Source organism: Mastacembelus armatus, chromosome 19, assembly GCF_900324485.2.
Source record: "Mastacembelus armatus chromosome 19, fMasArm1.2, whole genome shotgun sequence".
Lineage (NCBI taxonomy): Eukaryota > Metazoa > Chordata > Actinopteri > Synbranchiformes > Mastacembelidae > Mastacembelus > Mastacembelus armatus.
In genome coordinates, this window is record NC_046651.1 from 11,487,765 (window position 1) to 11,515,030 (window position 27,266).

The following is a 27,266-nucleotide window of genomic DNA, read 5'->3' on the forward strand; positions in this document are numbered from 1 at the left end:
CCGATATTCAGGGTGAGTAAAGCCTGCCATCACTTATCATGTGAAAAACGTGAACCTGGGAAACTGGGAAACTGGGAAATGGGAATAATTGAGCTACCAAACTTCAGATTGTAATTTAATTACTGAGGTGGTTCAGCTTTTCTTCCTGACAGGACATTTTCACTTACATGATCTCCTATGAGCCACTGTTATTTTTATGTGAACTTACACTAGACCTCAACACTTTCTTTGATAAGCCAGGAGGAAAAAACTCACTGACCCTGCTGTTGGGCCAGCTCATGCTGTGGGCCTACACACTGTCCAAACTCACAGGACTTTTGTTTAAAATTTAATTTATAATCAAGAACATTTTTTCCCCACATAGGAGCCTTCACTGGCATGTTCTCTGCCAGTGAAGCTTTTATTTTAAAGTCATTATTGATAGTCTTAGACTATTAGTCTGACATATTTATCTAAAAGAGTTTGTATAGCAAATGTGAGTTCTGTTTTTCAGTTCAGTTGTGCTTGAATTTGAGGCAGTTTGCCAGAGGGCTAAAGATCAGGTCATCAAATATTTTCAGAAGTAAAAACTGGGACAAGGACACAAATAGTTTACAGCACTGGAAATAAACTTCTTTGCCATTTTCAGGTCATTACAGTGACTTGTTGTTTTAAAATAATTGTTAGGCTGATTAAAAAACGTCAGTGAATACAGCTTATTGAAAAGCTAAAGCATTTTATCAGAGGGGGGTAAACACTGTGTAATTAGAAATTGAAATAATCAACTATCACATACTTCTGTTCGATTTCGAAACTTTAAGCAATTTAACTTTTTTAACTTTTTTTAACATCTTTTATAAATCCTTCTTTTGTAATTTTCTTTTCCAACATCTTAATCAGTTTTCTTTGTTAAATAATTTTCATTTATCATCCATAGTTGGTTTAACCTTGTTATATAACTATATTTCATAGTAATCATTGTGTAATCACTTAATTTATTTCTAAATAGTGTTGTGGATATATGTTTAACTTAATATCACATTGAAATTAATGTTAACTATTTCAGGGCTAAATTTCAGGTAATAGTCAATATTCTGATCATCGTCTGCATAATAAAGTTCATAACCCAGTGCAGTAAAGGGGATGGTAGAAGATGATATAAAACCACACTAACCAGATAGAGAGCAGACATCATTTTATTTGAATAAACAGAAACACAAAAAAATTCTATATTATCTAGTCTAAAACAGCATGTGTCTCTGCATTAAGGAATCATTAAAACAGTGGCATACATTTGCCAGATTGCACAATAGAAAAATGAAGTTAGTAAGCCCAGCAGAACACTCCCTGGTGTCTTTGCCAGTCATGCTGTTGTTGACTTCACACTATTATCGATTAGTTAAACACAGCATGAAGTACAAAGAAACAAACACTGGCCATCCATTCTTAACTTAAATAATAGACCATTCATCCTTACTGACACTGTTTTTTACCCACTATCCACTTGTGTTGCCCTTCAGTTTTTGCCTTCCTCCTTTTCTCCTCATCCATCTGACATTCCTCTGCTACTATTTCTGCTGGACCTACTCTACTACCAACTACTAACTCTCTGTCCATTTTGCCTTACTTCATTCTCTTCTGTCTTTTTACCTTCTCTCTCTCTCTTCAGGTCATCCATTACTACGGTTTATATAGAAGTGTTGCCTCCAAACAACCAGAGCCCTCCTCGTTTCCCCAGGCAACAATACAACCTGGAGATTAGCGAAGCTATGAGGACTGGAGCTACACTTCTTAATCTGCAGGTACTCTCGTGCTGTATGTAATATGCTATATGTCACTCATAAACACTTGTATTAAAGACACCCATTGCCATAAGGCATTTCCTAATGTTATTTTTAGTTTTTAGTCTAAGGTCTTAACCCATAAACAGCCCTTTGAAGTTGAAGGAACAGCCATAAAGTCCTCACAAATGGCTTCAAACTAAAAGTCACATTTTAGATTTTAGTGGTTCTAAACTTTTTATTGTCAGCTGTTCCTTCCACAGCCCCTCACAGATAAAGTCAAGTACTATAGTGACACCTTGATCATCACCACCCAGTATGTTCTGAATGTGTACCTTTCAGTTTAAACCAAATGATATAATACCTTATAATATATAGCATATATTATATATTGTCTCAAACCTTTCACTATTTCATCCATCACTGCTATTTCAACCATTTTTATGAACTTTATATAGGTAACTATTTCAACAGGCATTACCGTCACTTAATACTGTAGATCCATTTCTAGCCATTGGTTTTAACCAATTTTTTCAACTATTTAGTTTAGTTTTGACTATTTCAAAGAGTCATTTTATTCTTTTTGCAAATTATTTGAACAATTTAATCGTTACTTTAGCTAACAGGTTTAGTGTCTCTGCTGTGCTAATACATTTTCACACACATTTAATTGCAGCAGTAGTGTTCAGGGGTGACTGCTGACTTTTTTTTCCCACCAAATTAATCGAGGGAGCTGCTCTACAGTCTTTGTACATGTCCACAGGCAAGTGCAGAAGAACTGTGTGGGGTGTTAATGCCCCGGTTGGGAATAACAACTGGATACTGTAGCAAATACCTGTACAGTATGCGTGTGACTGCACGTGTCTGTGTCTGTTCACTTCTTAAGGCGGTTGATCGAGAAAGGGACCCCATCACCTACAAAATCCTTGGCGGAGACCCTCTTGACCATTTTGCACTACAACAGACGTAAGTTTTCGCACTCATACGCACACAAACGACACTTTTACAAAAGGCTAAAGTATCCATAGTGACAGCGAGTGTCCTCACCAAAATAGTTGCACAAATTGTCTTGTGTGTGTTGTTGAATGCAGATTAAATTATATCACTTGGGGCTTAGGCTCTGCCGAGGGCTTCGCATAATCACACCCATGCTCTCTCCCACATTCACCACACACATACAGACTTTGAGGGGTTTGTTGTATTTATTCATTTATAGCTCATTAAAAATGCATTTCTGAAAATGCATTTCTAGAGGGAGGAGGAGAGAGAAACAAAGGAAAGTTGGGGAAAGACTGCAAGATCATAAGCAGAATTTTAAGGATAAGGAGAAAAGAGAAAGTGAGTAAAGGGTTGGAACAGAGATCAGAGGATGACATGATGAGAGGGAAAATAGAGAACGCTGTGAAGAAGACGAATAAGACTGACTGAAAAATAAGGCTTAATAATCAAAACAAAAGAAAATGAGTAGGTAAAAGTCATTCACCCTAAAGTCAACTCCACATGGTTACATAGCAAAGATTAAAATGAATTGAATCTTTCATGTCTGCGTTCTGTGAAGATTTGATAGCTTCTGTCACACTGTACAATCTTTCAGTATGTACCTAAGCTTTCAGCTTTGTTTTCTGCATTATGGCACTCTGAGGACAAGCAAAGTTTCCACTGCACAACTGCAGCATGCTATACAGCTACTGCAGCATGCTATACAGCTCACATTAGCACAAAATGGAGTGCTTATTTTTTTTTAGAGTATGGTTAGAAATCTTATAAAAGCACCTTGCAATATGTTGTATGTAACATTGATGTAACACAATAATGAGCAAAATATTGTGATACATTATATAAAAATAAAAGGGGCAGTAACGATGAGATTTAAAGACGTGTGTGGTGACGCATGTGTGTTCCTAACTTTGTTTTTCATGAATCATCCATGAATATACATAAACTGCCTTTAAGATTGTTAAAAAAAAAAGAAGCTTTACAGCTTTCCCTTGGTAGACCACCTAACATCTGCTCACACACACATACAGTGCACACTTTTTGCATCAAGATACACACACCACTACACACTGCCGATATTTGGAGAAAACATTCATTTCAGACGGTTTCAAATTCAATAAGGAGATTAAATTAAAGACACTTCAGTCATTATGTAAATCTTCACTTGGCAAATACAGTGTAATCAGTGAAGGGCAACATCAAAGACTTCTGCTGGTTTTGATCAGTTAGAACCGATTCCCAGACAGCATGCACTGAAGCTGTTGATCTTGAATACATTTTTGCTCATGCAGTAATGATTTATCCATAAATCTGACTTTATCTCTTTGCTTATGTTTGGACATTTTTGATTGTTGAATTCTATGCAGTCATCTGAGATCTGACTCTGAGATTACACAACTAATGTACCGTGCTAAAAAATTCACAGCCTGGAAGAGCTGGATGCTGGTTTTCCAACTTCATGCTTGTCTTGTATCGTTCATTGTATTACTCCACAAATTTTTAAGTGCATGCCATTATCTACCACTAAACTCATATGTTGCTATTGTGAGAGTTTTTATCACCACTGGTCAGTGAAATTAAATGAGCTCTATTCTGTGTATTATTATACAGGTATAGTTTTTGTAGCTTTATAGTTTATTCAACTTAGTGTTTTTAAATTTCTTATTTATCTTATATCTTTGCTACTCCTGGCACTCTGCTGTGCACTTGTATTTGCTGTTGCAACAATGCAGTTTCTCCATTGTGGGACAAATAAAGGTTTTTTTATCTTATCTTATCTTATTAATCAGGTTTTCCTAAGAAAAGTGTTTTTTAATAACACATCACTGTCCGAGCCATTACAGAAGCAGCAGCACTCAAGGGAGCATTACTTAATATCATTGTGAGTGAAGTGATAGGTATGAGACGCCCTCTGCATCACCAAAGTACCCATAATCACAGTCAAAATACACTTCTGGGTATTAAGGCTTTTAAGGGCTGGTTATCAGAGCTTGCAACTGTCTGAAAAGTTGTCTCCAAAGTGTTGTGGGTATAAAAAGAGGAATAAATATTTAAATAAAACAATAAATGTTTCACAACTTATTCTCATGTTACCAGACAGAATAGAAATTGCTGACAAATGTCTTGGGAATGGGATTGTTAGCAGTCAAACACATGGGACTTGCATATGAAAACCAAAGTAAACTATGCTGTGGCATCTTTAGTTCTGATCTAATAGTAGGTTCATGTCTCGAGGGTTAACAGGGCTATGTGTGTTTTCTCTCTACAGCTCTGGGTATTTGGTTCTTGACAAACCTCTGGACAGAGAGTCTGTTGATTATTATACCCTGGTGGTCACAGCCTCAGATGGACACCCAGATGGGGTAAGAAACTCAAATGTGCTACAGAGATGTAAACTGAGTGGCTGTTGGGAAGGAATCAAAATGAGCAAAATTCCAATAAAGCAATTCTAACATTTACAGATACTCAAATTATTGAATGAAAGGGTAATACTGTGGCTCCAGTCATGGCATCTATGAACAGTATAAGCAATTTAGGGGATTGGGCATGACAAATTACTAACTGGAAAATCTTTTTATGTGGTCAAATGCGTTTAAGGTGACCTGAGAGCATGAAATTGGACTCTAAGAAAATACAGTCATTAATCATAAAGAGTATATACCAATGTAAATCTCTGTTGAGATATAAATATTTCCCTGATTGCTTTGGCATTTGAGTGTGGACTGAACACTAGAACAACCTGAAAGATGCTAAAATGTAAAGGCATGCCATTTTCACACACAAGCTCATCTACAGATGCCTAAAAAATTCAATGAATTTGGTTTCTCCTCTGAAAGAACTATTTTGCAAGTATAAAGGAGTGTGTTCCCTTACTCACTTTCTCACTTACCTAATTGATCACAGGTCATTTTCTCTCTCTCTCTTGGTGTTCCTTCCCTTTTTTAGGTTAAATTTTCAGTTACCTTTGCATAAAAGTCAGAAAAAGACTTTGGATAATGTCCATCTGTCTTCACTTTCCTTCTCTACTCCTCTGGCTTTCATCAGTTTTCTTCTTCTTTTTTCTCTCCCCCATCATCAGCAATTATTTGTCTAGCACTAAAAAGGTTTGTCTTCTGTTACTCCCCTTTCTTCACTTACACTCCTCTCCCCCATGTGTCAATTAAAACAGAAGGTAAAGTTTAAGGTCCCTGTGAGGACAGAAAATGCTGATTTGAATACTCTGACCTTCTCTCTCACACGCATCTTTGCGTGCAATGTGAAGGGAGAGAACAAGTGGGAGGACGTTAGAAAGAGGGAGAAAATAAGAGAAATGTGATGCACTCAGGGGTTTTTTTTTTTTTAATTACCTTAACAATTATACTATGTGCTCATAAAGGAGTCTTTGCATATACACTCTCACACACATGCACACGTATACTTAGTCAATTGCTCTCCGGACCTTGACAATTAGCGTATTATCTTTGTGCCCCAGAGGTCTTTAAGTCAGAAAATGGCTAAAAGTAGTTTAGACATTTTTCTGCTTGACACACCATTATATTTTGAAGAAGAGGAAAAAAGAGTAGAGAATTGTGAATAGAGAGAGAGGAGGTGTATAAGAGAGGAGTTATGAGCTACTGTACACATAGAGACAGAAGGGAGGACAAGCAAAGAAAGAAAGTGCAAACGGAGAAGAGAAGATTATGGTTGGTAGTTGGCTTAAAAACACAGATTAATCAGTGTCTCTAGAAGGGCCTTGGGTTGTCTTCATATACATACACACACACTCACACCTGTCTCTGTCCCCCTATTACTGTGTGAGTGTCAGACTACAAAGTGCCTAATTGGCTGTTTGGCCAGTGAATCCATCATATTGCCACACACTCAGGACCCTACAAGATGGTGCAGTAACCCAGCTCCACTGTAAGGACACTGCATGATAGAATGCAACTTGAACTTTGGTGCAGGACAGTGTGCTGTTGTCAAATGGACTGCAATGCATAGACTCATGGCTTGGGACAGTGAGTCAGCATCAGCTATTAAATACTGTGTGAATTAGTGCTGCATTGAAAAACTGTGGAAATGTTGTACTTGGTTACACAGTCCATTATTTCCAGATATAGTTTTGAATTTTTAACCTTTCCCCTTAGATTTTGTGTGTGTGTGTGTGTGTGCGTGTGTGCGTGTGTGTGCGTGCGTGCGTGCGTGCGTGTGTGTGTGTGCGTGTGCGTGTGTGTGTGCGTGTGTGCTAATATGTTATGCTGTGCACTGCATGAACATGACTGGATGTTACTGGTCAGCTGGTAGTAAAACAAATAAATGAGCCAGTGACTGTGCATAAAAGAACAATACATATTTCTATGCTTCATATTTTTTGTACAAGTTAGGATTTACTGCACCTGGATGGTGAATGTGAGCATTGACTTGAAATAAACTCCAATGTAAAATTCCTTGTAATAAAGCAATATGCCATACAGTACTACTAAAGTGCCTTGTTGATGTGTTTGTAATAATTTTTTTTCTAACAAAAGTTGATGTGGCACAGAGAAATAGGTTATATCAGGCCACGGCTACACAGGCAGCACTTTTTAGTAGCGTCAGTTTATTGTGGATTTGGTCTTTTCACGGGATTTGTATAGAATGAGAAAAAATAAAAATGTTGTCAGCTATATCTTTCAATTGCAACAACACAGAACAAGCAAAGTAGTTTGGGGTTTAGGGGAAACATGCCTCGAGTTTGTGATGCTAAGTTTTTAGTCTGGCAGACATCAATGGATTCCCATCTATCAGTGGTGGTTGCTGAGTGATCGTCTAGACAGATCTCAGTAAGACGGGATTACCCTGCAGGAAGATTGACTTTTTAACCTTTTTACCACCCACCACTGCACCGCAGAAGCACTAGCATTATGTCAGTGACTGCCAGTACTATGAAATGTAATATATGTATCAACTGATTAGATTTTGCCTTCTCAGTCCTGTATTTTTCAGGTAGAACACACTGTGAAAATAGTTCAGGTAGATACATGGCAGCCTGTATAGCTGAAACCTTAAAAGATGTTAGGGAAGGATCGGCGTTAAACTTTGGCAGGTGGCCATGCCATCAGCAAGATAATAAACTCTGAGGTGTGCGGTTATTGAGCAATGATGTGCTTAGAGGCCCCTCATGCAAAATGAGCTTTTTGCATCTCTTTCTCTCTCTGTATCTGTCTGGACGTGTGTTTGCCACCACTGCTCACAGCCTGCCTTTTCATTATAACAGAGCTCATCCTATTTTTTCGTGTATTGGCATTCAGATGAATTGTTTTGTCAACTGTGAGCTCTTGACCTCAAATTACTTTCATCAGCATGTACCCTGCCAACCTCAACAGTCTGTCGTCACCTCTGTGATCATCACTCTACCACACACAGCCAAACACATTGTTTGCCATCACCCCAATGGTGTGATTTTGGTTATAGTAGCTCACCCTAATTTTCTAACCCCCCCTCCTCATTCCTGTCTTATGTTATTGTGCTTTCACGTTTGGTTGATTAGGGACATTTGTTTTGAGAATATATTTTTAATAAATCCCCTCCAATGAATGTGATCTAGGAGTTTGAGTATTACATTTGAGAGTCTGAAAACACTGCACATCATGGCATATTTTACAACTCTGGAAATGATCATGTTAAAAATCAATTTGTCTGCGTATGAGGTCGCATTCACATTGCAAAGTGTTTACCAAGATTGTGTCCTTGTATGCATTTGTATTTTCATCATTTTTCCAGATGCTACTACTTGTTGTTAAAGCAAAAGTTGAACTATGCACAACTATTTTGTTTTCTTGCAACTATTTTGCAAGAAAACCTTGAGGTGCTTTGCCGTAGCTCTTAGCTTCAGCATCCCTGCTGAGCCAACACAACAGTCACATTCAAAGGTTGTGTTTTTTTAGGCTAAAAAAAAAAAAAAAAACACAGGCCTGAAGTCTGTCTGAACACAGTCTACCATCTTTAGATCCTCACCTATTGTTTTCAGTAATTTCCATATTTCTTCTACTTACCCCTTTCTTAAAACAAATATCCCTTTTAAAATGGCAAAAGGAGGAACAAGAGTTTTTAAAGCTATTTTTATTGTGGACCCTGGTAACAAGCACAGAAAGATGGGCCAGGACCAGAATGAGCTACTTACCAAGCAAAATGGACTCTTTAGTTTGTTAGGTTGCTGTTAAGAAGATGGGCAAATAGGCTAAGATATTAAAATAAAACCTTTAAAATGAAGATGAATTCATCCTGTGGACTCATAAAGCAGCACAAACAAAACCTTCTGACACTAGTCAAGCATTTTAAATGGGATACCATATTGAGCTTACAGTGTTTTAAATGACCTGAAAACTAACAGAAATTTGTTTGTGCATAGACCTCCACTGCGATGGTCAACGTTGTGGTGACAGATGTAAACGACAATGACCCGCTGTTTGATTCTTCACTGCCAGTGAACCTCACTGTCACTGAGGAGCAGGACCATGCCTATGTTGGACAGGTCAAGGTAGGAAGGTGCACACAGGCACACACACTCTGCAAAACATTTACAGAGGAGGAGCCAGTATACACACACGATCACCTCTCTCCTAGTCCTTGTCCATCATATATTGTATATATCAAAATACATTATGATCTCATCATGATAATATATAACTAGTTTGTGTATAAGAACTGCATGTTTGTTTTTGGGATGTGTGTGCTAATGTGTTCATTACGCACACATTTACCCTGTACTGGTCTTTTTTATTATGAGTTGTGAACCAAGATCCAATTTAGATTACAGTTTCTCAGTGTATCAATAATTCCTGACTGTATATCTGTAAGTAAAAGGCCCAGCATAGCATAGAAGCATATAAAATCACATTATGCTCTTGTCTTTATTCTTCTGCTGGTACAAATCAGCATGTGTGAAACTGATTACATTTATAACTCTTTTTATTACTGTGCCACAGTTTGTGTCTTGTTTCCACCTTCCTGACAAAAGGTCACTATCTTGAAGGAAATGAACCTAATTACTCAAACTATATAGGTTTACCTGTATATCTCTCTGTCCTCCTCTCCACAGTCTTACACCACACATTAAAACACACACATGGGCTAGACAAAGATTTACAGAGGCTCTAATTAAATTCAGCTCTTATAATCTTTTACAGTTGGGACCAGGGATCACTAACATAACTCTGTAAAGCCTGATAGCTTTGTTATTAGGATTGTATGTTACCATACTCTGAGGGCTGTGTGTGTGTGTGTTTGTGTTTGCGTGTGTGTGTCTGTGTGTGTGTCTGTGTGTGTGTGTGTGTGTGTGTGTGTGTGTGTGTGTGTGTGAGGGTGTGTGTGTGTGTGTGTGTGTGTGTGACCTCTTCTGCGTGCATGAGAATGGTCCTTTAGGGTTGAATATTTGCCCATTTTGCCCAGGCTGACAGATGAGGTTAGACAGGAATCTCCGTGGACCATGATGTTTGCAGATGACATTGTCATCTGTAGTGAGAGCAGGGAGCAGGTGGAGGAAAATCTAGAGAGGTGGAGGTTTGCTCTGGAAAGGAGAGGAATGAAGGCTATCCGCAGTAAAACAGAGTACATGTGTGTAAATGAGAGGGACTGAAGTAGAACGGTGAGGTTACAGGGAGTAGAGGTGAAGAAGGTGGAGGATTTTAAGTACCTAGGGTCAACAGTCCAGAGTGTGGAAAAGAAGTGAAGAGACGTGTGCAAGCAGGTTGGAGCGGGTGGAGGAAAGTGTCAGGTGTGATGTGTGACAAAAGAGTGTCAGCAAGAATGAAAGGAAAGGTGGACAAGACAGTGATGAGACCAGCAATGTTGTCTGGTTTAGAGACAGTGGCACTGAGACAAAGACAGGGGGCAGAGCTGGAGGTAGCAGAGCTGAAGATGTTGAGGTTCTCTCTGGGAGTGACCAGGATGGATAGGATCAGGAATGAGGACATCAGAGGGACAGCTCATGTTAGATGTTTTGGAGAAAAAGCCAGGGAAGCCAGATTGAGATGGTTTGGACATGTTCAGAGGAGGGACAGTGAATACATTGGTAAAAGGATGCTGAGGTTAGAGCTGCCAGGAAGGAGGCCTAGAGGAAGACCAAAGAGGAGGTTCTTGGATGTAGTGAAGGAGGACATGAGGATAGTTGGTGTGGGTGAGGAGGATACAGAGGATAGGGTTAAATGGAGGCAGATGATTCGCTGTGGCGACCCCTGAAGGGAAAAGAAGAAGAAGAATTCATAATTACTTTTTATATTTGTGAGATGTGAATGGTGACTAAACCATCGGATGGTGTGTTTTATTTTTAGTGTTGTGAAGGAAACTACTGCAGTTTTAAAAGGTGTTAGGGACATAATAATGGCATTTCATAAGGGTTGGTCTTTTTAGCACTGTGCTACAACAACAGTTGTGTGTTCCTGAAATCTGGTGATTTTTTTTTTCTTTTCTGTGATCTTTGAAATATTGTAAAAATATTAACACCTAAGTCTGAAAAGAATATATTATAATGTAAAATAATTACATTTAGCCCGTGTATAAGTAACATGATCTCTCATCGCTATGCACTGCTTTTTCACCTGCATCAGCACCCTCGTCCCCACTTACCACAAAGACTCCTGGACTTGTTCCAAACCTAATAACTGACTCATGTATTCCCTTGACAGGGGTCATGGGTAAATCTGACACTTTGATAGGCTGTGATCTTTAGAGATGCTTCCTCCGTTGCAGGCTTGCTTGGATTTGCTCCAAGCTTAATTCATAGTCTTTATACACCAGTGTCAAGGGTCTTTGATCAGGCTGACACTTTGCCAGCTTCTAAATGTTAATCATGGTTCTTTGGTTGAACACTATGACTACTCCTGAGATAAATACATGGCCCTTGTACATTCCTGTCTAGGATTTTAAACATGCCTTACTTTTAACAGATTTGAAACTTTAAACTTAAACATTTAATACATTTTCATATTTGAATCGTTTGACACAATTCAAAACTTGTAAAACCACCCTAGAGAGAACACTTCATCCCAAGTGTTCCAAATTTAACTGTAACTCAGAATATTGGGCATGTTCCAAATTCAACATCCAAAAATTTACTCTAATCTTTAGAGAGGGCACTTGAAAATATTCCAATTCTGAACTTTCTCCTTTGCAAGGACCCTTGGATATTTTCCAAACCAAAACAGACGGTGTTATCCCTCAGTGAGCCGTGCAAGGCACGACTCTGGGGCTCATTCCAAACCAGGTTCCGTGCCTGTATGTATTAAACAGATTTCCGGAAGAATGAATGGGCCTGACCTTGGTTGGGTGATGCTGGTAAGAGATGATGGTGAGAAAAGGGGGGAGGAAGTGAGACATGCTTGGGTGGCAGAAAGAAATGGGAGAGACTAGGAGTAGGAGGAGGAGGTAAGGGAGGTAGAGAGAAGAGGTGACACCACAGATAAGGGATTCTCAGACTTACATGAGTTTAAAACATGATCTTTTTAAAAAGGATAAAAGAGTTTCCAAGAGTAGCAACGTGACCATCAAATATAGAGTTATAACACAGAATAAATTATAGATGTAATGTATAGCTTATTGAATGACACAAACACAGGTTAGTAACACGTAGTTCTTACTAGTACTGAGTATTTATGTCTGTTTTAAAATGTCACAACTTCAAATTAATCTTTATACTGTATATAGTGGTAAATATAATTAAAACATGTATTTAAGAATCTCTGAAGGAGGCTGAAATATTAATTTTGGCAATGTCAAACTGTGAGACAGTGAATAAGGCACCACATATAAACGTCTGTACTACTATTTGCCATTAATACACATCTTTTGATATTCCTGCTGAATAAACAGGGCATGACAGTGTGTAGATTGAATATCAAAAATGTTAGACCAAGCTAGCTGCCTCCTAGAGTATGCCTCTTCATCAGTTTACAGTTGGGTGGGTTGGGTCACAGAGGGCTGGGAGACTTTTTTTCCCATCCAACACAAAACCAGATAATTTTGTTGATTTGCACACCTTCAACCGAGAGGGGAATGAATCACCTGCTGCAGTTGTTGCTGGAAATAAAAAAATTGCAGAGTGAGAGCCCTTCATGGCATAACTGCCTATCCCTACAGCATGGTTGTTTACTCTCTAGATGTGTTGTCACTGGCAATGTGCTGCAATAAAATTGCAAGCCAGTTCTATGCAGAATATTTCATTCAAGAGGACATAAAAATTGTACATACTTTTAAAATCACTCATAAGAAAGATCATTTAGGAATTTTTGTTCTTTTTATGAAAAATGTAAAAATAGTGGGATCTCAAACTCTGCTGTGGAATTTCAAATTGTAGCCTGGCCTTCCTCCACTCAGCACCAAATAGTAAAAGGTACAAAACACAAATTAATTTTATGTATACTTTACATGTATGGTCCATGTGTCTTTTGTATGTGTATATTTCTCCAGCAGCAAAGTGCATTGCATTTATGTGATTCAACACCAAACGGCTGCATTTTTATTATACCTGACTATATGTTTTATTGGTGCAGCAAAATAAATGTGCTCAGAAACAGATGAAAAAGATCTCAGTAATTTAGTTTCAGCTGCAAGTGCTGCTCTCACTGTATCTAGGAATGAAATTAGGGTTGGCGGTGAGAAACTGATGAGAAGGAAAAAAAGGAGAAAATAGGAAGAAAAGAGGTTTGAGCAGCAAATGCTTCAACGCAGAAGGCAGTGCTAGAGATTGTAGAGATAAGAGTATATATTTCAGGCTTCAAGCCTTTTTTGTCAGCTGGTGTTGAAAAGCCGCAGACGCGAGGCAGCTGAGACATTAATCCTATTGTGTTCCTGGCTTTTAACTGTCTGGCAATGTAATTACGCTGAGAGAAGTGTGAGAAAGGCAGTGAGGGAGGGACAAGACACAAGAGGGAGACAGAATAGAAGAGGAGGAATAAAGACAGAGAGAAAGTCATGCACACATGCGCATACACAGTTTTTACAGTACCTAGCTCCAGAAACTGCAGTCATCAATATGTTTGACATCAGGGTGATTAATCCAACCTACCATCTAAAGGATTTAATCCAGTGTCTAAAATGCAGTGCTTTATGCTGTATGACAACTTGAGGGAAGTTTTTACTTTATGGACAATAATGTTTCCTGGTCATTTGTCAAACATGCCCTGCAATTCTTCATATTTTATTTTGGGAGGAGAAAAATTGCTGTCTATTAATCATTTTTTTCAGTTTTCTTTCAATTTAGTTGGCTCACATTATGTGGCTAAATTTTGCACAGCCAAACTCAATTCTGGAGAGAAAACAATGATTGATATTGTGCACATTCGAGTGTTATTTTTACTTTTACCGACATATCAGCAGATTTAATAGCTACTGAGCTGTAATTTCACAGTGACAAACTATGTGAATATATAATCAATTACATAGTTACAATCTTTATGCTAAAATAAGCCAGGGGGCTGCTAGGTGTAGCTTCATATATCACATACAGACATGAGTGAAAACAATTTTCTCATCTAACTCTCGCAGAAAGTGAAGATGTGTATTTCCAGGAATCCCATGTTTTGGCTTTAAGAATGATGATTCACATCACTCATACGTGACAGTGCTTTGCATGGATTAGAGAAGTGGTAGAAATACAAGCACATGAACACAAATATTTCCTTCCTTCCTCTGCTTTACAGAATGTAAACATTTGTACAAGCTCTTCTCTTCTGTTTTCTTCCACAACCACAATCTTTCTGGAATGCCCTCCGTCCTTTATATAAATTCTGGCTTTCCGTAATTGTGGAAGCTTGATCACTGATAGATTTAGTCAGAATTTTTATCCTCATTGATCACTATATTTAGGCTCCAGTAGATCCCCATGACCCTAAAAATGAATAAGAGGGTATAGATGATGGATGGATGGATGGATGGATGGATGGATGGATGGATGGATGGATGGATGGATGGATGGATGGATGGATCGATCATTACATTATCATCACATTGTCAGGGAATTAATTTGAATCTGTGAATTTATTGTCAATTATTTCTGACAAAAGTGGCACAGAAACATATACAAATAGTATAAGGACTATCTTTAATCATAAACCACTCCATATTTCTAACATTTGATGAACTTCAAAATATCAAATCTTCCTGACTAATCTTACTAGTAGTACTGAAAACACATGCACATTTGTAAAACCCATTAACCTAATGATTTTCCTCGCTTTTGCCCTAACCCTAATCATCACATCTAAATACCTAACCCCAAACCTTATCCTAACCAAATTTAAACCTCATGTTAACCTTAACACTAAAAGCAAGAGCCCTTTGGTGTCAGAAAGTGAGGACCTATCTACACAATGTTAACACACATACAAATACACACACAATTTGTATGGCTGTTTGAAAACACGTATTTGATCCGACAACATGAGTAAAACTAGCTACATATACACAGAGGTGTGAAGCAGTTGTTTTAACACTTTTTCTTTTTTTTTATTTTGCAGACTTTCAGAGTCAAAAAGCAATGTGAACACACCAGCATCCTACGCACACACACACAAGCTAAATTAATATTTCCAGTGTTCTCTCCTCTCTTCTGGTATCATCTATTTTAATGCTGTCAGGATGCAGATTAGACAGGATGAACACTCAGACAGGGTGAAAGGGATACCAGCTAACAATTTGTCACCTTCTTACCACGTTATTTTATTACTTGAAAACGATGATGTGGAGACAGAGTCAGAGTTTGACTTTGGTCCTCAGATACAGAAAGATAGTCAGATGAAAGAAGCGCAACAAAGAAAGGAAGACTCTCCATGCTCCCCTTTTCATAGTGAAAATTGAAACCACTGTCACATTAACTCTGGGAAAAAAAATTGTAGAATCTACTGGTAGTAAGTAAGTTCAATTACTCCGCACACATTAGAATAAGAGGAAAAAAGAAAAGAAGAGCCAACACTTCATACCTTCATACCGACACATTCACACACCCATAGCTAGTACCTTTATTCAAGAAGGAAAGGTTTGTAAATGTTAACAAGAATAAAAAGAGATTGGGCTTCACCGTTTCTATGCTTTCAAAGACACAGAGACACTTCATTTACACACACAGTCAGTTTGATTTGAATGGAAGTGCACCTTAAATTAAAAGGGCAGTCTGACTCTAAAGCAGTCTGATGAATAACATGAATGTCAACATGGCTTGTTTAAAGCTGTATTATTAAAGCTTGTGTGTCTCTGAACACATGGTATTTTTGTGTGTCTGCCTTTAGGCTACAGACCCAGATCTGGGGTCAAGTGGTGAAGTCCATTATCGGCTTATCAACTACCAAAAGCTGTTTTCTATCAATGCCACTGGAGTTATCACAACTGCAGAGCCCCTGGACAGAGAGGTCAGAGGAAGTTACAGATTTTTTTCTGATTTCAAGTGAATGGCATATTAATTGTGGTTAATTCAACATAAAAAAGTAGCAATAAACAGTGGCTAAGAAGACAGACAGCATGAATGTTTTGTTTTCTGCTGTGGAGGTGAAATTTGATCATAAATCTCTTACTGTCCTGAAGGTGAAAGGTCACTACCATCTAATCGTAGAAGCCTGGGACGGTGCAGTGGACCCCCGGAGATCCAGATTAACACTGTCTATCACTGTTCTGGACGTAGATGACAACAGCCCAATATTTACCCAACAAACATATAATGTCAACCTACCAGAAAATAGCCCCAAAGATACCGTCATATTACAGTTAAAGGTGAGTGAATGGATGGATTGGTGCATTGGATGGATTGGCAAGTCCAAACTACGATGTGGAATTTAGTTCTGTTCAAAACCATTTGACATCTTAAATTCAGTTGCTGAGTCTTGCCAGTGAGAGTCATTGTAACAGTAGCTACATTAAGTGGTTTATCTGTATCTTCTCTGAAATGACCAAATTGGTTTTACATTCCAGTCACCTCTAGATATTTTTAAAGTCAGAATTATAATTTGATACTAGTTGCAGACAACACCCTTTGATATTTAGAGATATGTTTATATAGAAAAAGCAGCTTTTCCCTCTAGCTACACAATAAAATAGCCACAGAAGTTAAAATAAGATACAGCCCAATAGCTGGACTATAAAGGTTACTACCACAGGCGTTTCACACATGCTGGCTCAAAACTGACCTAATGAAAATACTACAGTCTGTTACTAGCTCCAGCACATGTAGATTCTTATCCTTCTGGCAATTATAAAAAATTCAACCTGCCATAAAATTCACAAGGCATTTCACAATATTACTTTCCCATTCTCTGACTCTCTTCTCTCTTTTGCTGTAGGCAACAGACGCTGACCTTGGCTCCAACCTCACATATCGAATCAGAACTGAAGGCTTGGACCAAGGGATCATTCAGCTATTCCACATCGACCCCTTAACAGGGGAACTGTCAGTTCTCAAGGTTCTGGACTATGAGGCTCTGACTGACTCAGAACACACATACACTTTCACTGTAGAGGCCTTTGATACAAACGGAACCATGCCTCCTGGACTGGCCTCTGTAACTGTCAGAATAATGGTGAGTGTCTGTTTATGAGGAAATAAAAAAATAAGTGATGTCAATATTCCTCTCTTTCATTGTCTTTTAATTCAGTTTCATGGAGAATACATTTCCATTGCATCTCAGAGACAAACAATGTTCCAAATCCAAGCCAAAATAAAACAACATTTTAAAAGAACAAATGGATCAACATTAACATAAGGTTATGTCAAGTATTACTATACAGTATTTACCATTCAGTATATAACCTTCAACATCAGATTGCACATCAACATCATTAACAATGTGTAGAATTAAAAACAGTTTGATTTGCTGCATGTTTACAATGCTAATGTTACATACACTGTGTGGCTCTTTATCTCTCTCCAGGACATGAATGACTTTTCTCCAGTATTCAGCCAGTCAGTGTACCGGGGAATGGTTGCCCCTAATGCTGTCAAGGGAACCATTGTAACCACAGTGATGGCCAATGACTCTGACCCTGCGGTGAGCTTTTTCAGCTGCTGATATTCAATCGAACGTTTTGTTTTTTTTTCTCAGTTTGATCAGAGCTTGTGTGTGTGTGTGTTTGTGAGTGTGTGTGTGTTTGTGCGTGCGTGCATGTGTGTGCTAAATGTGTTTGCACTTCTTTCTCTAGTGGAGCTATTTTTTATCCCAGCCTGCCACATTGTAATACCTCAATTGAACTTTTAATGCTAAATCTCTTTGTAGTATACGCTGGTTTGTTCCGCATGCTGTAAAATGAAGGTTAGTTCTATTTAGACTGTGCTATTGTGAGCCATTAGATAGTCTTGTGCACTTAACCCAAAGTTTAAAAGGCAGTAAAAGGCTCATACTGAGGTCTAAGTGCATTGTGAATATAGCTTGTGTGGATTTGCTGAGTCACACAGCATTTTGTTTACATGCACTTTTGAATGCAGTGGCTGTGTGAAAAATAGCTCTCATTTTTATTGGTAACAGAAGACAACCAACTGGTAAATTTGCAATTTTACTGTGTGGGAAATGAGAAAATAAATATTCATGAAAAAGAGCAGAAACAAAAGCATCTTTACTTTGCATTAATGTTCAAGAGCCAGTAATCTTTGATCTTATTTTTCATCTCTGTGTGAGATCTTCTATACAGGCACTGTAACCCCCCAGATGCATCTTTACAAGCCCTATGTTCCTTTGACTAATGTGCTCACTGTCTTCCTACATCAGCCGAATTGATTGAGACTTCAAGTTTAAGAATGAAGTTAGATTCTCATGGGCCAAAAATATCAGTATAGCAAGCCATAAATGCACTCCCAGTGCTCAACAAGGCACTAAATAGCCCTTTACAGCCCTGCATATGCATATATTTGGCTGTAAATTCTAGGTTTTCATCATTCAGAACCAAAGCTTACCTCTGAAGCACAAACCTGCAATAATTTGTCACAGTAAAGGTTTGCTGACTTAATACAAGGTGTTATTTAATGAAAGCTTGCATTGGAACAGACAGGCCTGAAGTACCACTCACAGCTGCAGTGCTTCTAACCTTTATTTCAGAAGTGACGGATAACGAGAAAACTGATGAGTGTTTATTAATCACTGGTTTTAAGCTTGTGCTGAATGCAGTTTATTTCTGTAGTGGTGTTGCATAAAAGTCTTTATGAAAATATGACCTTAGACCTCTTTTAATTTTTGGATACCATTTCTATTTAATTGTCTTTGTTGCAGCTGGTGTGGCATGACACTTCGGTACCCCAACTGCAAGATACCATAACCATTGTCAGACATATCGTAGTCTTAATGAAGACAATCTGAAAGTCTCTGATACTAAAAAACAGACAAAAATAAAATCCAAATAGAGAATTTTTCGCAAACAGTACAGTATTGATGGCAGCAATCAACCACTTCAGGTTAATTAATAATCACATATGCTGCTCTAGCATCCAGGGATCTGACATGCCGGTGATCTGGCATTCATAAATACAGTGTCTAAATGCTAGGAACCAGCCCATTGTTTCATATATATTGTTTTATTCAAACACAGATGAAGATGAAGTATTCTTACAGGAACTATATTTAAGGGCGGTAGTGAAACCCTTTTAGCACTTTCAGTATTTATTAGTGAACAAGTTATTCTAGAGCTCATGGTGTTCTACAACACCACAGTCTTTTCTTTATTCAAGTTAACAATGTGTGGTAATAATTTGAATGTGTGCAGTGGTGGAGATTTAGCATCATTCTTTATTTGATAACAATCTAACGGTCACAAGATTTTCCTTGTCTTTACCATATGTTATTGACTTTAACTGGTCTGGGCCTACAAGCTGCTCCTTGGAGGAAAAGATAAATATAGAGGATGATTTGTAGGTATTTACAAAACGCACTAATTATTTTAAACAGTTAGTAAATCTTTTCCCCCTGAGACCTAAAGAGTTCATTTATTTTCTCACCCTTGGAACATGTGCTCATTAATGCATGCTGAGGAATTATTCACAAAGCTGTTGCCCTCATGTAATTTTCCTGTTTTTGACATTTTGAATCAAATTAGTCATACTAACTGATGGGTGCTCATTACCAGCAGCACATTGAGGTTAATTCATGATAACTAGAGTCTCTAACCTTGACCCTCTTTTTTTTTTTTAAACAGTACTGTATGAACTAGTGCATGAGCATTTAGACAGGAGAGGCTGTCTCACATTTGGGTCCAAACTAGTTGCTTTGGATATTAAATACTGTAACAGTCATTACTACACTATACTCTGCAAGCAGATCAACTAGAAACCATGCACAGAAAAGAACATCATCATCATACAATGTAGAATTCATTAAATCTGTCTTCCTATTGTAAAGGTATACTCTGAACTTCTTCACAGAGTACTCCATCTGGCCTGGTACGCTATAAACTGCACCAGGAGGCTTATCCATACTCTGCCAGCATATTTGATGTAGAGGAACAGACGGGACATGTGGTAACCAGAGTAAATCTCAATGAGGAGCCCAACCTTAAGTTCAATGTAAGTATGGACACATATTTTAACTTCCAGGCACTAGTAATTCATAATATACGCTATCTTGGATGCCATCATGGGTCATATGATGAATCTAAAGGGTTGTGTGTGGAAAAAACAATAATAATTCTGCTCATTATTTAAAAAGCATAGGTCTAGGGGAGGCAGCATCAGTCTATTGAAATTATGCAGTCTGGGAAAGGTAATATTTACTTCTGTTTGAACTGCAGCCAATGCTTTGTTTTGAAAACACACCATTGGATGCACCATTCTGTCAAACGTGGCTTTGCTGCATTTACATGAAACTGATCAGAGCTAGATAGCTTTTCCACTATTGCTGTTTTCGAAATGTTTTGTGCCAGGGATGTAATTGTATTTTATACTTCCATTCTAATTTAATAAAAGCCACATTTACAATGGAGTGAAACAGCAATATCAAATTCTACTACTGGAAAGGCCTACCACCAGACAGTAAAGCATTTAATATAGTGAATATTACCATGTGGCAGTGATGGTATTGTACATCACATTCTATATACATTAAGCAACATTTAAACTGTGCTATATTTTCTCTATTGAAATAGAGACCTGATTAGTGGAGAGGAGCAATCTGATCTGTTTCTGCTATTTAATGGATTGAGGTTTAGGATGACATCACATAAATGAAGTCGTCAAAATCAGTCAGTCTCAGATTTACATGCTTCATTGTAGTATTTGTCCTATATATCCCTACACAGTGTACAGAGGATGTAACATATTAGTTTTAAAACTGCTTTTTCCCAGCTGCACTCCTCAATGGGCCTTTGGGTCATTCTAACTTCATCTTTTCATTGGGCTTTAATTAACACAACAAGGATTCAGCGTCCTCTGAAGATGTCACTCAGGGGACTAATTCTATCTCATCTGCTCCCAATAACTCAAACAATATGAATCAGTCCAACACAGTATAATTTTTGGGTTATGACTGAGATAAGGACTCTCATTTTTAGAACATCATATACGCAGACAAGCAAATGATTACCTGTTTTCCACCAGGTTTTCAACTAAAAAGCGTTAAGCGTAAAGAGCAGCCAATTCAGATCTTTAGTGGTATTTGTGGTATTGCGCATCACTAACGCATGTTCCACCAAAGTTTGTAAGTTTACAGCAGTTAGTTATATAAGGGAGGAAGAACAATATTTTAGTTTCTTGATATTTAAGTTGGGGCCCCCTTTAGGATTCTACTGGGGTCTGCTTAATATTTGTTACCCCCCAGTTAAATGAAGGGTGATGAAGAGTATGCAGGAAAAATAAGCACAGTAATGGAATACACTCTCACCTGACTCTCCAGTTACCATTTAAATAATGTGATCTTGTAATGTGGGCAGCTGGACTGTAGATGCAATATGGCATATTATCAGCCTGTCATGAGCTACATCAACTTAGTTGTCAGTCTGTCAGCGGACTGTGAAATGATTTCAACTGACATGTTTGCAATTTTAAGAGAACAGTTGCAGCCATATTGTAATTAAGCTTTGAAAAATCTACTAAATGTTCTGACTCTTTACCTGTGTGTTGAATTGACAGCTGGTGGTGGTGGCATATGATGACGGGGATCCTGTAAAGAACAACACATCCCTAGTAGAGATCACAGTCCTTCAGCCTTCTGTCATTCCCGTGTTCACCCAGGAAGAATACAGGTACACAGTTAAAATCCTTTTAGTTTAGTTTTAGTTGTGGTTGATGTGTCAGCTCCCAGAAGCATCCCCCTTATTAGAGACAAGAAACACAGTTTGTACAGCTAGTTTGTCTGAAATATAACAAGAACATGAGTAAGTTGTGTATCTGAAATTGTGAAGTCTCATTTGCAAATCACTCTATTTACCATGTGGATGTTTATCCAAAATGCAAATGCCAGTCACATATATAAAAATACAGACACAACCGTTTATCATTTCATCAAGCTATCACGTTTCAGGACAGTAGATGACTTGTTAGTAAGTGTTTTCTCAGCTCGAATTCTACACACACAAAAAAAACGCAACACAACACAGAAGGTGCTAAGTCTAAACAGCAAAATTGATGTTTGCTGACGTGTTTTGTGGTGTAAGGAGATTCCAGAAAAGGGGGGATATATACATATATTTAGCAAGTTTATTTTCATGATACAAATCTGAGAATTTCCTTCAAAATTAATGTGTACGCTAGCATCAAAACATGTAAATGGGCATGTTAATCAGCTTCTCTGTGCCTGACACTGGCGTATTTATGACCTATAATTAGAGGTCAGCATGTTGCCCACTGCATGTAATATAGTCTGAATTTCTTGTGCCTGAATTAGAAATTTGAACTATGCCCCAAGCAGTGGAAAAAATAGACAACTACTAAAACATAAATACAAACAATGAAAAAGTAAAGTCATAAAAAAAAAATTATTTTTAATCCCAAAGTATTTTTCTGCATTCTCTTGCTGCATAAAGGTATATTCACAGAGGCTGTCAAGCAACTAGTGTAAAGGATAGATATATTTTAGAACACCACACATACTACACACACTTTTTCATTTACACTGATTTTAAATGCCAATAAATCAAGCAGGCATACAATACTAACTCAACCAACATAAATTATACTCTTTCCCCATTTGCAGAGACACAGACACACACACACACACACACACACATACACATCAACATCAACATCATCATCATCATCGTCGTAACTCTTCCAGTTGGTGCTTGTTTTGTGAGGTCCTGGAGGTCACTTCAGGGTTTCTCATCTGTGGCTGTCTGAGTTTCCTGTTTTTTATCAGCCCCTCTGCATATGCGTGTGTATTCTACAGTGATGTTGCAGGGAATGGGTTGCTTTTCATCTGCTTGCTTGTGGTATCATCTGTGAGGCACAATATCTTATTCATTAACTAGATAAATATTAGATTTTTTTCCCCCGAACATTTCAAAATGACTAAATGAGGAAAGGTTGGGCAGTAGACAGACAGAGTGGACATTTTGTGCCTTTGTGATTATTTCTTTGTGTGTGTGTGTGTGTGTTTTCTTTTGTGAGTTTGGTTTCCTTTTCTGTGTTTTGTTTCTTCCTTTTTCTCTTCTCATCTGCCTTCATCACATCTCAAAGCATTTCACAGTTGTAGTTTCAGAGTATATGTTTAGACACTTGTTTAGATGTGATTCAACTCACTTTCACATAGCTGACATGCCATCTGTCATACATCATGACAGTCTTCCAGCTGTTTCTGTGACAGCTCAGTATTCAACAATAAATTAAAAATCATAACCACTGACACTTATTTTCTACAAGTATATCTTCATTTACATTTCAGTTTGCATAAAACCTGCTTGCTGTCTTTATTCAAACACCTGAGCACCATCATCTCTAAGCTTAATCAGCTTGTTTGGGAGTGTTTGTGACTTCAGTGTCAATAGAGGCATATTTTCCCACTAATTCAGATAAAATTTCAAGATGCCAAAATTTGTTTTTCGCACAGAGCAGCGTATGGCTTCTGTCTATTTTTAGGAAAAAGGTTAGAGGCAAAAGAGAGAGAGATGTCAGACAGCCATATAATACTGCATTTATGAATATGTAACATAGCTTCCAGCTAAAAGAGTGTGTGTGCGCCTGTCTGAGTGTGCACTTTTCAGAATTGGTGTATATGTATTTGTCTGTTAATCAAGACACAGTTCACATTAATGCATCCAGACATTTTTATGTTTGTGCTCAATGAATGTACCTTTATAAGGGTATTTGTCTTTGGAATGTGTTTCTGTATGTGTCTTTGGGCACATGTGTGCTTTGTAAAATACATTTTTCTCCCTGTAGTTTAGTATGTGTATGTGTGTGTGTGTGTGTGTGTGTGTGTGTGTGTGTGTGTGTGTGTGTGTGTGTGTGTGTGTGTGTGCATCTGTGCATCTGTGTGTGTGTGACAGGGTTCTTCTAATTCTATGTTGTACTTACACAGAGTACAATGTACCATCTTTGAATTAATTATTTGAGTTTTACTGAAAAAAGCTAACCATTCTACCAGTGTGGTTTTAAGAGCTTACTAAAGGGCAAGGCTAAATATTAAATAATACAACTTTTCAATGTCAAATCCATCCATCCATCCATCCATTATCTATACCTGCTTATTCCTTAACCAGGGTCATGGAGATTTGCTGGAACCTATCACAGCTCTCTTTGGGTGAAAGGATGTCAAATCAACAGATGCTGTCATGATCCGCATCATGCACTTCCTGTTTTGCTTTTACTTTGTAGGGTCATGACAGGATCTAGTTTTGTTTCACTTTGGTTCACTTTACTTTGACCCAATTAGTTATTGTCTTCACCTGTGCCTTGTTTGTCATTCACTTTAAATACCTTGTTTCAGTCACTGCCCTTTGCCAGGTTGTCTGTTATCCTACCTTGTCTGTTGCGATACCTATGTCCATGCCTTGTCTGTCTGCCTACCTCTGCCAATGATAAGGAGTTTTCGAGTTTGCCTTCTTTTTTGTTTCACATTTTCTTGAGTTTTCGTTCTTGGAATTTCACCTTGTGTTAAGTATTCTGGTTTTCTTTTGTCTGTGCCCTCACCATGTTTTGTGTGCTCATGTGTTTCCAGTTCTGCCTTGTTACCTTGTCAGTGTTAACTCCCTTCGTTCATGTCTTGTTTCCCTTGTGTTCCATGTTCTTGCCTTGATTCCCCTTCGTGTTCATGTTCCCCTTTTGGTCTGGTGTGTCCCCTCAGTGTGTGTGACCCAGATCCTCAAGCCTTGTTCCCTCTTTTTCATGTTCATGTTTTCCCCTTGGTCTGTGTGTCCTCAGTGTGTGTGACCCAGACCCTCATGCTTTGTTCCCTTGAGTCCCTGTCTTTGTCTTCATGTTCATGTTTCATGTCCAAATGTGTCCCTGCCTTGACCTGTCCCTGATTTGCCAAGTGTTTGTTCTTGTTTAGCCTTGTTTTGTTTTAATAAAGACTCCTTTTCGTTACTCCTGTGTTGTGTGGATGAAGTCTACTCCTGACCTCGTTCCTAGTTCATGACAGATGCATAAAGTCTGGAAGCAATGTAGCATTCATTAAGCCTATAGAATTTAAAGATTTATGATCTTATCACTGGCAGAACTGCCAGAGTTTGCATGTTCTCCCTGTGCTTATGTGGGTTTAGTCCAGGTACTCTGGTTTCCTCCCACAGTCCAAAAACATGTATGTCAGGTTGATTGGTGACTCTAAATTGCCCATAGGAGTGAGTGTGAGTGTGTGAGGTTGTTTGTCTCTATGTGGCCCTGTGATGGACTGGGGACCTGTCCAGGGTGTACCCCTGCCTTTCACCCAAAGAGAGCTGGGATAGGCTCCAACAGATCCCCGTGACTCTAAATAGGAAAATGTTGTAGTCAAGACCACTTAAGCCAAGACCACAAGACCAAGACCCCGAAACCAGGCTTGAGTACTGTAATACTATAGTGAACACATATATTCAGCTCAGGACTCAATAGAGTATGATGACCAGTCAAGCACAAATCAAACAACTTGGACATTTAATGATATTTGTTGGTAGAATGTCCACTGACCCAACTTCCCTAATTGGGAAAACTCTTCTGTCCTGATGTATAAACTAACCCAGAATCCAACCTAAAAATGTTACAAGTGATGGTTGGATCATTCTAGAATTTTAAAAGAAATGGAAATTGAAATAGGAATTTGTTGAACTGAAGTGGTTCTGAAGCGTACAATGATACACTCTACAATCCAGAAAGAATTTAACTAAGTTATTGACTTTTCATAAACCAGGCCTTTCATCTTCCCCTCATCAACATGTTGAAAGTCAAAATACTCAAATTTTGCATTATATGATTGTGTTTATGTGTGTTTCTGATGATACATTTTTTGTCATTTGATGTCATTTGAAATAAAACTGGTGTGGACTGAAGGTTGGAGTGTGTTTTAGATTGTTCACATCCATATTTGGCAGTTTAAGACTTGTAGTCTCTATTATTGCCATCAGGGTTATGTAGAAAAAGGTTTCCTATGCTGTTGATAATAGCTGGAAGTCAGCACTTTAACCCAATGGAAGGTAATACAGAGCCTAAAAACTGCTCTTCTACTTTGAAACTGGAACCTGTTTTTGTCTGCATTTTCATTCTGTGGTTCTCCCTGTCTAGTAAAACAGCGAAGCTGAGGGTGGGAAGTTTGTTTGTAGTGTAGTGTGTGTAGGCTGTGCAGGCATTCCCTCTCTTTCTCTCGCTTGTTTCTCACTAATTCTTGCACCTGCAGAATTAGTATGCAGTCAGAATCACATTCACATGCATAGTTATCAGCACCCAGTGGCAAATATCAGCATGAGGTTAAGTGAACAAGAAAGAAATTTTTGCCTTTTCAAAGATTATTGAAATCCACAAACCCCTCCCCCTTCGTTCCTTTCCTTGTGTGTGCGTGTGTGTGCGTGTGTGTGCGTGCATGCACAATGATCATATCTGTGAATGAATGTTTGTCATAATCAGGTTTGTGCCTATGTATGTGTAAATGTAAACATACACCATCAAAAATCAAAATGCTTCACAGCCTCTTAATTTGTTAATGAATCTAATTAGTAGCTTAAGAGAGAGTTAAGAGCCAAAACTCTTCTAAACATCAAAGCTTTATTTTTAATCAAGAATTTGTGTGATCAAAGATGGCAATATGTTTCTTTGTCTTGCATCATTACTCTAGACCATGGCAAGAGATATAGATAAATCAGGTCGTATCTATCAGCTGCTCTGTGCTGATATACAGTAAACGCTCTGTTCAAGAATCTCAGGCCACCAGACAGGGGGTTGCAGTTTTGATCAGCCAGCTGGACATTTGCAAAACCACAGCTGTTGGTTGTCCCATTTATCATGTAATCAAGCCAACTGAAATAAACACACATTTTGTTTTTAGTTTGCTTTCATAAGAAGAAATACACTTAAAATAGATGCATGGTTTAACTTCTGATCCAGCAGTATTAGATTATATTATATTATACAGTAACTGCAAAGACTCAAACAGATGAAAAAGTTTTGTTTGCTTCTCCCAGACAGCA

The 27,266-nt window shown here is 38.1% G+C and overlaps 1 protein-coding gene across 3 annotated transcripts in view; it reads left to right on the forward strand.

Moving 5' to 3' along the window:
- Nucleotides 1-27,266, forward strand: part of LOC113135432 (protocadherin-15-like) — a 116,762-nt gene that overhangs the window by 49,027 nt on the left and 40,469 nt on the right. For all 3 annotated transcript variants that reach the window (XM_026315478.1, XM_026315477.1, XM_026315476.1), the window contains exons 16-25: nucleotides 1,649-1,781; nucleotides 2,647-2,726; nucleotides 5,026-5,119; nucleotides 9,127-9,255; nucleotides 15,998-16,117; nucleotides 16,290-16,475; nucleotides 17,042-17,278; nucleotides 17,630-17,746; nucleotides 20,104-20,244; nucleotides 21,805-21,917. In XM_026315478.1, the coding sequence (XP_026171263.1) occupies nucleotides 1,649-1,781; nucleotides 2,647-2,726; nucleotides 5,026-5,119; nucleotides 9,127-9,255; nucleotides 15,998-16,117; nucleotides 16,290-16,475; nucleotides 17,042-17,278; nucleotides 17,630-17,746; nucleotides 20,104-20,244; nucleotides 21,805-21,917 (1,350 nt within the window). The remainder of the gene's footprint in view (nucleotides 1-1,648; nucleotides 1,782-2,646; nucleotides 2,727-5,025; nucleotides 5,120-9,126; nucleotides 9,256-15,997; nucleotides 16,118-16,289; nucleotides 16,476-17,041; nucleotides 17,279-17,629; nucleotides 17,747-20,103; nucleotides 20,245-21,804; nucleotides 21,918-27,266) is intronic.